Source organism: Boleophthalmus pectinirostris, unplaced genomic scaffold (genome assembly GCF_026225935.1).
Source record: "Boleophthalmus pectinirostris isolate CB_2022bp ecotype Guang Dong unplaced genomic scaffold, ASM2622593v1 HiC_scaffold_13, whole genome shotgun sequence".
In the NCBI taxonomy this organism is placed as follows: Eukaryota; Metazoa; Chordata; class Actinopteri; order Gobiiformes; family Gobiidae; genus Boleophthalmus; species Boleophthalmus pectinirostris.
Genome location: NW_026571036.1, coordinates 17049618 through 17065185, shown reverse-complemented (window position 1 = coordinate 17065185; position 15568 = coordinate 17049618). Strand labels below are relative to the sequence as shown.

General features: G+C 38.0%; 1 protein-coding gene across 1 annotated transcript in view; it reads right to left on the bottom strand.

Annotated features, from left to right (window-relative positions):
• LOC110168858 (dystrophin) overlaps positions 1-15568 on the bottom strand; it is a 184188-nt gene that overhangs the window by 43353 nt on the left and 125267 nt on the right. Inside the window, 5 exon segments of the mRNA XM_020934382.2 lie at positions 1017-1174; positions 3943-4028; positions 5035-5236; positions 9242-9316; positions 10036-10097. Of these exon segments, the coding sequence (XP_020790041.2) occupies positions 1017-1174; positions 3943-4028; positions 5035-5236; positions 9242-9316; positions 10036-10097 (583 nt within the window).

Genomic DNA, 15568 nt, shown 5'->3' with positions numbered 1-15568 from the left:
ACATGCAAGTTCCAGTCAAAGGTTCATTAAAAGTTTATCACTATAATTTTAGAATCATTTGCCCATGTTCTTGCCCTCTACCATAAAGAAAATGAGAAAAAGTTTAAGGTAACATCCAAATTGTGTATGGTGCTATTCTGGGAAACCTATACTGCAGGAATTGGGTGAAATTTATAGCCTCCTAATTTTGATGTTTGGCTCGTTTGAGTAGAGCTGCACAAGCCAAGGCAGGAGGAAGAATCTCTGGAGGATGAAGACGTCATTAAATGCTGCTAACGTCCGGAGATAAACCGAGGAAAACGGTGTGCTGGCCGCTGTAAAACTAGAGGACAGCCAGCAGAGGAGCAGGGCCATTCGAGGCGTCATGGTTGGTCGGCCAAGACTAAATACTCCAGCAATTTGAAAACGTTCATGCAGGCATCTGTTCGGGGAGCTGGGGAGGGAGGAAGGGCTAATGCCGCCTGTGTTAGGGGAATAGATACAAGTGAAGTATGCTACTATAATGCACTGCCCTGGCTTTGGTTTTAGACAGTGTGATAAATGGTAATGTGCTATAGACCCTTTTAGTGTTTGTCTGTAGTTAAAGTGTATCATGAAGATTCATACTGGTATGATGGAGTTTGTATCAGCGTTAAACTGTACACACACACACACACACACATATATACATACATACATACATATACGCATATATATACATACATATATGTATATATAGTCACCATATATAACATGAATGCAAATTATGAATACAAATCATGGCTTAGCAACTGACAGTCAACTGTAGGGCTGAATAACTAAAGGGAAAAATATAATTGTATTGTGATTAAATAAATTTTTTATTACGTCAACACCTTTAGCAACTGGAATGTCCAACACATTATCTTCATTTTATATTTTATGCATTTCTTTTGTGATTTTTGTTCAAATTACACACTAAAATAATTTAGTAGTGGTATTTGGGCTTCTTTAAACCTTCAGTATGAATAGTGTTTTTTGTATTCCTGTGTACGTACATGTTGGAAGCAGCTGCGCACACTGGGCTCGATGTTGGACCCTCCGAACGCTGCCACCTCTCCCAGCTGTCGGGGGATCTGAATGGCCTCATGCAGCAGCAGACCCAGCTGCCTCTGGTCACATGTGTCACCGGGAGATGCCACCTGACTGAAGAGATCTGAGCAGAGGGCAAATGAGAGGCAAGGGTCAACCATGCAACAAGTACTGCTGTGGGGATTATTCAGTTAATAGATAATGATGATTATTCAGGCCACATTAACAACAAAATAATCATAATATCCCATGGCAGTTGAAGCAAATTGAGAGCAAAATCATTTCAATTAAATCTTTACTCCAAAAAGTAAGCCAGATGTCAGATAGACTTTATTTTAAAGTTTGATTTCATAACGCTCATCACATCCTAGACCATGTGAATAAAAGAAAAATGTTTTAACAGTTGTTTGGTCAATGGAATATAGTACACAAGTAAAAACAGATTGTTTAATTTAATTAAGCTCAAATTGATGAAAATATTTGTACTAGTACTAATAGTAGTACAAAATATTTTATCTTTTGAATGGTTAAAAGTCCTTAAGATGTCTCCTATAACACAAAGCTGAAAGCCATGAAAAGCTTTGGCAACCTTAAGCTTTGTCCACCTGTGTCACATTTTGAAGAGCCATGCCAGTTTCTATGTCCTGCAGCATGTGAGTAACACTGACAGCTTGTGTGTAGGCTCAGGAGGAGCAAGCAGAACATTCATGCTGGCATTTAGAATAAAAGCAATGTAAAAATAGACACTGAATTGGAGTCATGGCATTGCACTGTGACATCTATGCCAGTATAAGCATGTATTTACTATGTTGTATATAGGCTATATTAAAGACCAGGAGAAATGTGTTTGTGCCAGACATCTTTCCTGCCACATCCATTTGGCTTTAATCCCTCTTCCTTCTCTGGTCGCTCAAAGACTGGCAGGGACAGAGAGATTGGGAATGGACCAGGCCGGGTGACAAGCGAAGGTGATGTATTTTCAATGAAGTTATGAAACATGTGACAAAGAGCGGTGAGGCTAAGCTGAGGGCAGAGAGAGAGGAGAGAGGACGAGAGGAGAGAGCAGGAAAAAAGAGGAGAGGGCGAGGGAGAGAGAGGAGAGGGAAAAGAAGGAGAAGGTAGGGTAGAGAGAGGTAGGAAAGAGAATAGAGAGGAAGAGTGGAGAGAGAGGAGAGGGAGAGGGGCAGAGAAGAGAGAGAAAGAAGAGGAAGGGAGAAAAGGGGAGAGAGATGAGAGATCGGGGAAAGAGTGGGAATAGAGAGGTAGAAAATAAGAAAGAGGAGAGAGAGAGGGGAGAGTGTAGAGATGAGAGAGAGCAGAGAGATGAGAGAGAGGACGCTGACAGGTCTGTGGGTATCTGCAGCTGACTTTGATCTCTGTGTGAGGCCAGCCCCCCACAAACCAACAGACAGGGGGTGTATGAACTGGGCACTGCCTGTTATAAACACATGCAATAATATCTGAACCTCTATACTGACAAAGCTGAACTACTTTGACTTGCAATAAATACCGACAAACTGAAGTATCAATGAGAAAATATGCATAAACTTTGCATATGCGTCAGGTGGGTCGCAAGAGATTTTTGTCTTGTCACGATCTGTAGGTAGGTCTGCAATGTACAGTTCTACAGATTATTTTATTCCAGTATTGGTGGATCAATTGAATGTTGAAAAGAAAAAGAATTAGGCTACATTTAATGTCCAAATACGTGACTTATGGATCCTTTTATTGCTGGTACAATTACTGTTTTTCATTGTTTAAAACTTGAGTAATACTAATTGTTCACAGAGACATGATCACTCAGTCAACAATAAAATAGCCTCTTTAATGCTCAATAATGGTCAAATCTACCTTTATTTTCTGATTTACAAATAATGTCTATTGACTTGGGTGGCGAAGGTTTGTGACTTTTAAAATATGGATCCCCCCAAAAAAAGTTTGGGGAAACACTGGTCTAACCTGAAAGTTTTGACACTATTCCACAATCTATATTTTCACAAATCTGAACTGACTCACACTTACAAAAACTTCTGATTGTTCTGAAGTTTATTTAGCAGACAATATTTATTGAAAATATTTACAAATAAAAAATATTAAAATCAAAATGCATATGCTTCTTGTGCCCATTTTATTTAACAGCAACACGGTTTCTATACCCGATTCGTCACCGTGTTGCAGCCCTCTTTCAATTAACACAATTTCCACGCCTAGCCGAAAGTTTTCTACAAAACTGTATAGCTTTTACATGGCACTGTGCACATGTGTCAGTGAACGTGTTACTTTGAGGCTACTGGCAAAGAACTACCAGCCAATGAGAGTCTCCGAGCGGAGGGAGGGCGCGCAATCAGGCGTGCGTGATAGCCTTCTCAGCCTAATAGAAACTGCCAGTGGAACGAATAGGCTCACAGACACCGCTTGTGCCAGGGCAGGGGAATCGGAGGAAAACGAGAAGAACGGAAAGACCAAGAAGAAGAAAGGGGAGAGGAGAGACGTGTAGGAGTTAGCAGAAAGCAAAAAGACAAAGTGGCAATGTTAGATGGATGAAGAGTGCTTGGAGCGGTGACAGTGGAGGAAGACAGACAGGCGAGCCCAAACAAAGGCAGCCAGTGCAAAATGATAGCTTCGTCGTCCCTGTACAGCAGCCCTACATTCACACTGTCTAATCCTCCAAAATAAATCAGAATAGAAAATTGAATAAAGAGCAGGGGGATGCGGAGGAGGTCTCTCATCCAATTAGACGGCATTTCCCAAGCGCATCACCAGCTTTCTCGGTCTCTGTAAGTTTGATTAATACAACTGGGAGTACAGTGGTGAAGGAAGTAGTTGTAGTGTTGGTTTTTCAGTCTGGCTATATGCTAAAGATGTTACTCGGAGTACGACAAGGACACTTACATTTGTATTTCTCTTCCAGGTGTCCTTTAGAGAGAGACAGCAGGCCAATCTTCATAGACAGGACCCGGATCTTCCCACTGCGTCCGCTACAAAGACAGGAGCAATAAATCAGGTCACTTAAGTGTACAGGTATGTTTGTGGACACAGAATGGGAGAGATGGGGCGGATAATAGGTTCTGAAGTAGCAAGAGTGACAGAAAATCATTGAGTAACAGGAGAGATGGATTCACATAATTTAAAGGGAATTATGTAGTTTTTTTTTTTTGCTTGTCTCCATGGGGATGTTATTGCGTTCCCTGGAATGCTCTACCGCAGACATGGCAAACTCAGGCCCGGGGGCTAAATTTGGCTTGCAATATAATTATATTTGGCCCGTGAGATCATATCAAACATGTATTATAGCTACTAGGCTATAGAGACATTATTTATTTAAAATTGTGTTATTATTTTATATTATGCTTGTTCTGGATTCAATGTTTAAGCAAAACTATTATTAAACATTTATTTTAATATGAAAAGGTTTACACATCTCAAAAGAAGAGAAAACATGCAGATGTTGTTGAAAATTTTCAATAAATACTTAGTTTGGCCCACGACTTACTCCCAGTTTTTAATTTTGGCTCTCTGAATTTGAGTTTGCCACCCCTGCTCTACTGTAAGGCATTAAACATATGTATATATGTTATGTATATGTATATGTATATATGTCTATCTTGAGTTCTCGTTTTATTGCTCAAAAAATAATTCTTATAGTGAATAGGGTTGTAACTTGGCCTGGTAGCTTGTGTACAATTAGATACACAAGTTTAATGCAGTACTGTGGAACATTCCAAGCAAACCAATAACATCTGCATGGAGACAAGCAAATGGCTGATGAAGTGTACATTAAAGTTATTTCAAAACAGCAAAATCCAGTGTTTCTGTATATACTGTATGTCAAAAGTCTCTCATTTTGAGTATTTGAAAATATTATAGACTGTTAATTGCTCTAGTGCAAATGGTAAAAACAGGATGCATTGTTCAAAGATACATCTAATATCTATTTTGGTTTTAAATTCCATACTCCAAAGCAGCAAACAGTTGTGTACATACGTGTCATAAACATTGAGAAGCCAGTTGAGGCACATGTCCACACACAGAGGCACATTGACCAGGTCCTTGTGCTCTTGCTCCAGCCCATCGTAGATGGACGTCAGACAGTTGATCACATCTGGCACGGTCATCAGCTGGTTGTTGTTCAACAGTTTGTGCTGCGCAAAGGTGTTCTGAGCTACGTGCAGGTCCAACAGGTCCACTGGAGGGAGAGAGAGAGAGACAGAGGGGGTGATCAGGAGAAGTGATAGGGGCAGAACAATTTGGGAAAAACTGTGAATTTTCTGAGAATCATTGCAATTACAGTCAGATTTTCACATTTTTATTGTGTCCAGAAGAATTGACAAAACCCAAAGCTGACAAAAAACACATTTTAAACCAGATCTGCACAGAGTTTTTAGATTTTATTCAGAATAGGACTGAATATTTTCATGTTTGTGGAGAAAATTATGGTATGGTGCTAATTATGTTTAAATTGTGAATAACCTTGCAGCCCTATGAATTAGCATTAACCTATAGGGGGCAGCTAAATTGGCTCTACCAATCTCATGACAGCTCCTCTGGCTTCCCATCAAAGACCTCATTCACCTTGCCCCTCCATATTTCTCAAATTCTTTCAACTGCCACCCCCTCTGGGCCTCCTCAGTTCTGCACCTCTCCCCCCTCCTGCCCTTTCTGTCCCCCCCGGCTGCCTTGTCACCATGTTGTGCTTTCAGTGGCTCTGCTCCCAAAATCTGGACCACCCTCTCTCCTGACCTGCGCTATACTGGCACGCTCCCGCATTTCAAAATCAACAAACTCAAAACTTGTCTATTTAAATAGGCCTAGTCACTCTGACGACAACTTTCCGTGTCTTTACTAGTATGTTTTTATAACATTATACATATCTTTATAGTTGTATAAGCCATTTACTGTTGTAAGGTTTGAGTCCAGAAAGATGTGAGTTGAGAAATAAAAAGCCAACATCAATGATTTCAAGTCAATCCAGGACTTGAGGATAGCAAGGGAAAACATAGAAAGCAACAAATCAGAAATAGTATGAATAGCCGCACAGAAATAACTAAGCCGGACCGGGGTTAAACAAACATTAACATTTCTCTCAATATTATTTCAGACTATAAACGTGCAACTCAGAAAACCAACCTTAAATGTTTATTCTGTTTTTTATTAGCTACTAGCCTATAGTAGGACAAAGTTACAGGGCAAGACTTTAAACTTCCTAAATTTAATCAAATTCAGATCAAGCTGTACAGATGAGATGTAATTACAGACTTTGCACATTACACTCATTAGAAACCAAGGTAGGAACGAACTTTTAATTATGTCGTGTCAAGGTCCACTGGAAATGTTATTTCTAATTCAGTTTTCCATTTCATTACTTCAGCGCATTTTTCTAGGAACCTACAGCACAATCAATTATGACTTTATTACATTAAGATCAAGTCGATTTTGCCATTATGCAGAAAACTTTTACTTTAGGTCCGGTAACAGCCACCCAGGCAGTTTCTGTATTGCATTACACTTACCTGTCCTCCTTATCCTCTGTTGCCCCAACCCATATGCCAGCATGTCTTGTTACTGGCTTGTTTCTCCAGACTACACTAATTACCATGGTGTAGATACATGGAGTGAGCTCAGTGGGGAGGCAGCACAGTCTGAAAACTCTGTCTTTTTTTACTATAGATGTTAAACAGGCTATTAGTGGGACGCTGTACGAGCTCCAGCCTCTTAGTGAAGACTTTACCCTAGTAGATTCATATCGCTTATAATAGGTCATGTAAAATTTGCTCTTCTGATGACAAAAATTTGTGGAGTGGCACTTTGTCTGGTGTAGGTTATATTGTCAATTATTAGTTATTTCTTAATTTCTTTTTAAAGGGCCTATATCATGCAAAATTGGCTCTTGTGAGCTTTATGCCATGTTATAGTGTTGTTACCTCATCAAAAACATTCCTGGAGTTGTGTTTTGTTTCATTCACATTTGTCTGAGTAACCATTTATTATTAGTCTGTCTACATCTCCAAAGCTCAAACTGCTCTGTTCCACCTTATGATGTTACGAAGCAGTAGTTTTCAACTGAACATCAGATACCTTTTACCTTTAGTTCAGTAGAGATTGGAAATTCCAGGGCTAAAATGATCCAAATGAGTCTAGAGAAGGTGTATGGAGTTTAAAAGCACAGTGGAGTATTACCACATGACATCACAAGGTGGAACAGAACAAAGGGTTTTCTGTTCGAGATCAGCCTAAATATCCACGGTTTTTTGTTTTAAGCATGTAAATGAAACAAAACACAACTCCAGATATATTTGTGATAGGAAACAAAATTATAACACAGATCATTAAATACTGTAATACTGGCCCTTTAATATTGTGGTCATTTTAGGCCAATAACGCTAGGCAGAAATAACTATTGTTCAAAGATGAGAAGTAATTTATTATGAAGTAATTCTGAAAACATATAGATGGGGGGACATAGTAGGAGTCATAGCAGTGGTGGTTATAATAGTAGAAATATTGAGAGTGGAAGTATAGCAGTCAGTGAGATAGTTGTAGTAACAGTAGCAGCAGTAGAAGTAAACCGTGCACTTATGCTTAGAAATTTTGAGCCCTTCCATCATTACTTAAACTATGTATTTCAAGTTCCTTGCAGTGAATGAAATAGGTAATCATTCAGGCTTAATGCATTTCTGTCACAAACAAACAATCAGCATAACCGCCAATACAAAGCCTCCTGAATCATTCAAAGTAATTAACAACCCACGAAAACAAAAACATACTTTGATCCAGAGAGGGGTCAGCGAAATGAGATGACCTGATACTGCTGCGTAGGACTTTCCTTTGTTTGATCTGTTATTCTAATTGAATAAAGTAGAAGTGGTTGAATGCATTAAAATGAAAATTACGCTTTCTTCAAGGGTTTGAAAAAGGAGGTATTGTTTAAATTATAGAGTAGATGACGCAACATAGGATTAAAAACACCTTCATATTTGTTTCACTTTCATTTTTTCATTTAACTTTCGAATAATGCTCCCACTGTATATTGAATAATATATGAATAATGTATATTATTCACTCATTTATATGATTACAGGTAAAGGTAGCTCATTTCGACAGGCATTCATACAAGTGTAGGCCTAGTAGTTAGAGGAATTGTTATCTAGTCACTCTGATCATAGGCTAATTATAGTGTCCATTGAACCAATATGAACAATAATCAACACCATAAACCTCTGACCTAGGTATTAAAAGCTAATATATTAGGCTACAGTGTGAATTTCCTATTATAATATGATACAGCGTCTTTCTCAACAAATTTAGAACATTTTCTAAACATAGAAACAAATAAAAATACAATGTAATGAAAATTATAACAATAAAATCAAATATTAAATCTATACATCAAATGAAATTTTCAATTCAATCATCTAACATAAATATTCTGCCGCAAATCTAACATGCACGTGTCGTTGCTTACATGCTTAATTGGTCAAAACATACAAAAAAACAATACACTTTTAATAAATCTATAAAAGTAATAATCCCAAATTAAAGTGATTTTTATTGCTGTAGCAGACTGCAGAAAACAATGTTGTTGATAAAAATGACTATGTGGGGATGCATCAAACATAATAGTCTTCTTTTAAATTACAATTTAACAAATCTCTGTACAATAAACCACAAAATGTAATTAAGTTACTATTTACTACTGTCTTGGGATTATACATAAACACAATATTTTTTCCCTCTAAGTGTAAGGAGGGTGTGCTGGCCAATGATAAAGTCAACACCTGTGTAACTGGCACATCTGTCACTATTATTACGCTGTACTCTGCTCCACTGGCTCAGCCCTGAGTCCACCTGGAGAGAGTGAATATGTGAGGGACACCTGAAACAGCAGGTAATAGCAGCCATTATCAAGGTGTCCATTATGTATCAAAAACACGTGTGGTGGAGCTGGGGAAAAATCCTATCATAATCCCACCTGAAGGATGCTACCCTCAACAGGCTAAACCACAGCTGTGCGCAAAAAACACGCCACTTTTTTTGTTTATTTTTCAAGCTAAAAATTCTCCCTTCCGCATGAGCTGCTCTGGCGTGGAATCTGGCAACACTTCAAATCTGTCCTGGCCTCCCTCTGCTGCAGCTACATTTGAAGTGAAGTGACCAGTGGTGTTGGTGTGAAGGCCGTGTGAAGGTGACTTACAGCACAGGGCCTTCTGGAGGCGGCGGATCTTCATGGCTGTGCGGTATGCCGAGAATCTCACGTTGTTCAGATCAGCTGTGCAATGACAACAGAAAAGAAGGGAAAGAGTCAGAAAACAAAATCAGTTACAGCATTTGGCATTTAAGAAGAGGGTAAATACATATATAACCATATCATGAAAACTATGTGAATTCATATTATTATTATTATATTATTATATTTACCAAGTACCGGTACAGGTATTGCACTTTAATTCTCTTTGTATGAAAACACATCAATGGTCACTCCTAAAAGATTTTAAAGTTGAATTTGGACTCGAGCAAGCAAACGTTTAAACAAAATTGGAGAGTGCAATTGTGTTGTCACATAAAATCTAGCTTCAAAATATGAAATGGAAAATGGTTCTCGAGGAAGGATTACAACCCACTACATGCAAATGTTGACATGTGCATTTGGATAAATTGATACCATTTCACTGTAAGAGCTTCATCTGGGCACCACCAAGGAAAATTATGATGTTTGTTTTCACAATAATTAACATTTTATGTTGTGACAATATTGTAAATCTCATTTCACATGATTTCCCGAGGTTAATCGTTGCATATTTGAACACTGGAGGCAGTAGGAATAGCTGAACAAGAGTTTAATGTTGTTGATAGACTGCAAAATAAGTTATTGTAGGTGGGCTGTGTGGGTGTAAAACTCCAAAAATATTCTGACAATAGCCTCCAGCTCTGTGATTTTAAAAAGCATTATGAATTACATATCTGTGGGTATAAGCGTGTCTCTCTTACCTAGAGACTGGTACAGCTCTGTCATCTTTGGATGGTCCCAGCATGTGGTCTGCGCCTGGTGGCTGGAAAGCACAATAACACAAGAACTATTGAGAAAAGATGTCTCCTAGTATCAAAACACTTGAAAAACATGGTACATATAAAGACAGTGGTCATTACACCGGCACTGAAGACAAAATTGTGATATCCGCAGTGTTGACAATGACATTCGGAATTGTCAAGAGCGACCAGTTTCCGACCCAAATACTAAAACCGCAAGCAGAAGCCCAGATAGGAACAATATATACTCAAATAAACATTTTGTGAGTCCCTTCTCATCACAGCAGGAATCCCATCTTCAAACAGGCTGAGACACATGCAGCAGGGCATAGTCTTGGCTCTATGTTTACATATCCAACAGAGGATTTTTGCCCATACACAAAGCAAAAATAAATAAATAAATTATGTGAAAAGAATAAATAAAATAAACACGGTGAGTCAGATAAATGTCCCTCAGTGCACCTGAACAACTCATGCTGTCCAAAATGTGGGTTTATTTCTAAACTCGCTGTCATATCTGATGGCTTTCAAAAGTTTTAAAAAGTTTTTGAAGTGATTTTTTGCAATGCCCAAGTTTGTGTAAGATTTGAAAGCCACACGATGTAATCTCTCTGCCTTTCTGTCTGTAAAATACAACTCTAATAATAAGAAATAAGGATTTAGCTGTAAATAAATTAGATTATATACATTTATTATATTATCATTATCATTGTAGGACCACATCAGGTCAATTTCATATATTAAAGGTAGTTTAAATTGTCCACAGTATGGCATTAGTCTAATCTGTCTTGCCATACTGTGAAACAGTATGTGTCCCAAATGGTCACTGCTTTCACATTCCTTGCGGTAAACAGCAGCTTGTGTAGATAGTGAGCAAATATGTTGTCTAAATCAACTAAGGATTTCCAAAAGACCTAGTCCAGGGATTTGCTGATATTTGCTGCATTCAAATACACAGCTAAGCAGAGGAGTACAGACTATCCAACTGGCCTGCAGCCCTAACCACAAAAGTGTTCAACTGTTTAAAGCTTAGGCTATATGTCGGCAGCTGCTCTGTCAATAACAATGCATAACAGATTTTTGTGCCTGTGGAAAAGGAGGTTGCATTTAGAATGGGATTAGACAGTCTGTGTGTATTTCTCCTCAGCATATAAAATCCATAATGATGATGACTAAGTTGTCAGATTCAGCTGTTCTCAGTACGTTTGTTTTGTTATGCCACAGCAATCTTTGGGTTTTCCAAAGGCGGAACCAGCGAAGCGATGACACTGTTACACCTGAACACTGTAATTAAAAAGGGACCTTTAAATCAAACTTTGGAGAAAAGAAAGTGTAATTTATATAACAAGAGTTTGATTCATTACTTTTTGCTTATAGTAACTTGGAATTGCTAGTTTAGTCTACACCGGTAAGTATGCATGATAGATAAAGCTACATGGCCTACAATGGCTCGTAAGTTGGCGCGTCTCGTCTGATAAATATTTATGATTAGTTAAAATATTTAGAGAAATGACCCCCATATACTAGTACTTGTGTAGCCACTTCAGGTTATTAATGACTGAAATTAGTAATTGTCCTTAAAGGGCCTGTGCTCAATTGTTTCCCAAGAAGCAAAATGTCCTCTCCCTATAGAAATTTATTGAATTCAAAGAATCAGGAACTGTGTGCTTAGCATGTTAGTTGTTATGAGCACTATTGTGACGGCAACTTCAGCTCTGGCCTCTGAAAGCTGTGAAAAGCACTTAAAAATGGTGGTTGTGTTGATTTTGTTGTTTTGATGTTGATTTGAATTTATGTAGTCTACTGTCTGCTTACTGTATCTGTCTTTTGTTGTTGTAACTATGAGCACCCTCTCGAAAACGAGATGGCGAGACATCTCAAGGAGCTTGTCCTCCAAACAAATAAATTCTAATTTGTTTAAACTCATTGAATAATTCTGCCAGAAATGCATAAGGTAAATGAGGAATAACTTTGGACAATTGCAAACAAGTAATTAAGAAGAAGAAAAATCAAGTTACTGTACTTTGATTTTTTTAAAGGTACTGTCCTTTAAAGGGCCCATATTATGCTATTTTCTGATCTATTTTATTTATAATGTTGTTTTCTCATTACAAATCAGCCCAGAGTTGTATTATGTTTCATTCACATATGTTTAACACACAAACCCTGCATATTTAGGATGAGTTTTCTCAAATGGAAAACACTCTATTACACCTTGTTATAGTCTATACAGGAACTGTGTTTTTAAACTCCATACAACATCCACTAGAAGTGTTAGGATCATTTCAGCCCCGCTCTACTGAACAAAAGGTAAAACGTAGCTGTTAAGTTAAAACAACCCCTTCATGACATCACAAGGTGGAGCATTTTGAGTTGATTGAAATGTAGACGGACTAATAATACAGGATTACACAAAAACACAACTCCAACAGAAACAACACACGACAAACACAACTTTGTTTTTGCTAAATAAATAGTATGAAATGGATATCAGTGGTACAAAATGGGATTCTATGGATAAGGATCAAGCAAAAGATTTCTATACACAACACAATTCACTGGCCCCTACAAGCTGTTTTCTGTCTGAGCGAGCAAAAGTGCACAGTGAATGGGCCTCAGAGACAAACAACACAGTCACAATTAGCTTATCATTTAATAGTTGCTATTCTTTGGAGTCTGAGAGCAGCAGAGGCGCGCAAAGGTTAACATGATTTGCTAATTTTCTTCTTCTTCCTTCTCCCTCTGCTCCATTATTACCTAGAATAGAACTTTGATTTCGCCTGCACATAATAAGGCACATTGCTCTCTGCCATCAAAAGCCCAGAGTTCAAAAACTTTATAAAATGCTAATGGGGAAAAGTTGGTGGTGGTAGTTCAACACGAAGGCCAGAGGTACTGCGTCCTCTCTGGCTCCAGACCAGACAGGAGATCTCTCTGTGGCTGGAGTTTTGTCTCTGCCACGCTGGACAGTCATGAATAGGCATGAGTCTGAGGACAAATAACTACTGTCTGGTACTGAGAGCAGAGAAGAGGTTTTTAGTGGGGTCTGAGAAGCAGCTTATTTTATACTGATGGTTTTTAGATTTGAGTGTGTTAATGCCATTCTCTCAGATGATAGGCAAGAGACAGTTTTCTCTGTTGGTTATGTTGTGTAAGAAATGTGTGAAAGGTAAATTCACAAAGGTTGAGCAGTAAAAAACAAGGACTACAGCAAAAATTCAGTCACAGTGAGAGGTGACCCCGCTTACAGTCAGAATGTCTGTTTATCTAGGTATTTTTGAGCTATAAAAGGTCATGAAGAACAAAAAACAAAGTTACATAATGCACCTTTAAAACCAAACAATCTACTCTATCTATATATATTTTAGTTTAGTCCAGGACAAATCTCAAAAACACAGAATCGAGGATAGCAATTTTAACAGCAATTTGCAATTTTTGAGTTTTTTTCTGGTGCAATTTCAAAGACAAAAACTTTTTATGTATAAGTCACGCCAGACAAAAACTACTAAATTGCTATGCACGGCCAAGATAAGTAGCATGGAGGATCATTGTTTTTCTAGTAAATGTGGTACAACAATACTGTGAGATTTTGTATGCACCGAGCAAGCAAGTAGTCAGACCACTTGAGTGTTTGCACTTTGGTGTCGTTTATTTCACAGATAAATGGCTCTTTCTATTAAAATGCAATCCATTTTAGGGCTCATTGTCATTCAGACCTGCAGCATACCCCCTTTTGAATAGATAATACCTCACTGAGTCCCATGGCAGCCTTTTTCGCTGTTCTAATGGTGACTAAGTTTGACATCTTGGTTCCTGGGCTAAATTTAGCCAAAACAAGGAAAAACCGGAGAAAAGGAAAGATGTGTGGTGGTAAGCAGAGTTTTCTATAGTTCAGGAAGTGTCACGGCTCAAAGTTAGAATGGGCCTCATTATCCAGAAATCATGCAACTCTGTGTCAAAAACTGCTGAATGTATTCTCACTATGGACAAATTGTTAGCAAAATCTTTGGATAGAAGTTTTACGTTTCTTTTCAAAAGAAAATTAGAAACACAATTATACAGAAGAGCAAAATAGGTATGTTCTATCGATGTGCTTAAAAGTCATATTTAACAGTAATTATGTATGACACTGTGATTAAAGTGCCCATATTACACATTTTTTATGCTATAATGTCGTTTCCTCATCACAAACATAACTGGAGTTGTGTTTTCTTTCATTCACACATGTTTAACACACAAACCTACATATTTAGGTTGATTCCTCTCACAAACAGAAAATACTCCATTGTATTTTCTTCACTAGAATCATCTGGATAATTTCAGCCCTTGTCATCTCTACTGACCTAAAGGCAAAATGTAGCTGTGAACTTGAAAACTACAGCTTCATGACATCACAAGGTGAGACAGAGCATTTTGAGTTCTGGAGATGTAGACAGTCTAGGATTACTCAAACGTGTGAATGAAATAAGACATAACTCCAGATATATTTTGAGGAGGTAACAACATTATGACGAGGCTTAAAGCTCCCATGAGTACATTTTCCATAATATAGAACCTTTAATAGAGATTAAAGTCCACTATACTCTACTCCAATTACTACATTCAGCTCGTATATATATATATATGTTAATTTAGACAACTATAAAACTTGCAAACTGCAAACCGGACAGTGACTGGCACAGCTCATAATTATATTCACTCTCACATCTTTTACAGCAACTCCATATTGGACATACAAAAATATAGAAGTCAGAATCACTTTTGAATCATGAACCCACACAAGCATTCATATCAAATAATGGACAATGTTTCACACAGGAATGGGGACACAGACAGCCTGCTCCTGCTTGGAATACGTACATAGGGTGCCGACAATACAAGCCAACTGGAACCTCTCTCATAAAAAAACTCATTGTGTGAACACTAGCCACATGTTTAGTGCCTCAAGGTTGGTTGGATGACATTTCCTTTTCTTTTACACAGGAGCCCACAAGGGAAGAACAGAGAGCACCAACAAAACTTATGGGACACAAAAGCAGATCAATGTTTAGTAGTAGGGATGTCAAAATTATATGGTTAACTAACAATCGTGATAATTATAAGAACTACAATATAATAAATGTGGCCGTTTTAGAATGGTACATGTTATATACTATTTTAAGTGCTTTTTTATCTGTCTGTTTAAAAAAAGTCTTGTTAAATGGTCATGTTTTTGTATTCACTTTTTTTATATTTATATTTTAAGGCACTCAAAGTCCTTTACATCAAGGGACCACTCACACACATGGGGAGTGGAGGGTTGCCCAAAGACACAACGACAACATTCATCCATGGAAACTGGAATTGCATCGCCAACCTGTGGGTCAGTGGATCTGACCACTCAAGAAGATCAGTGGACAAACACTCTTACTAATACTAAGCTAATGTTGCCTTTTCATTCAGAAAATTTGATTTCTTAAGACTGGTCACATACTAGAGGACAGAGCATCAATTA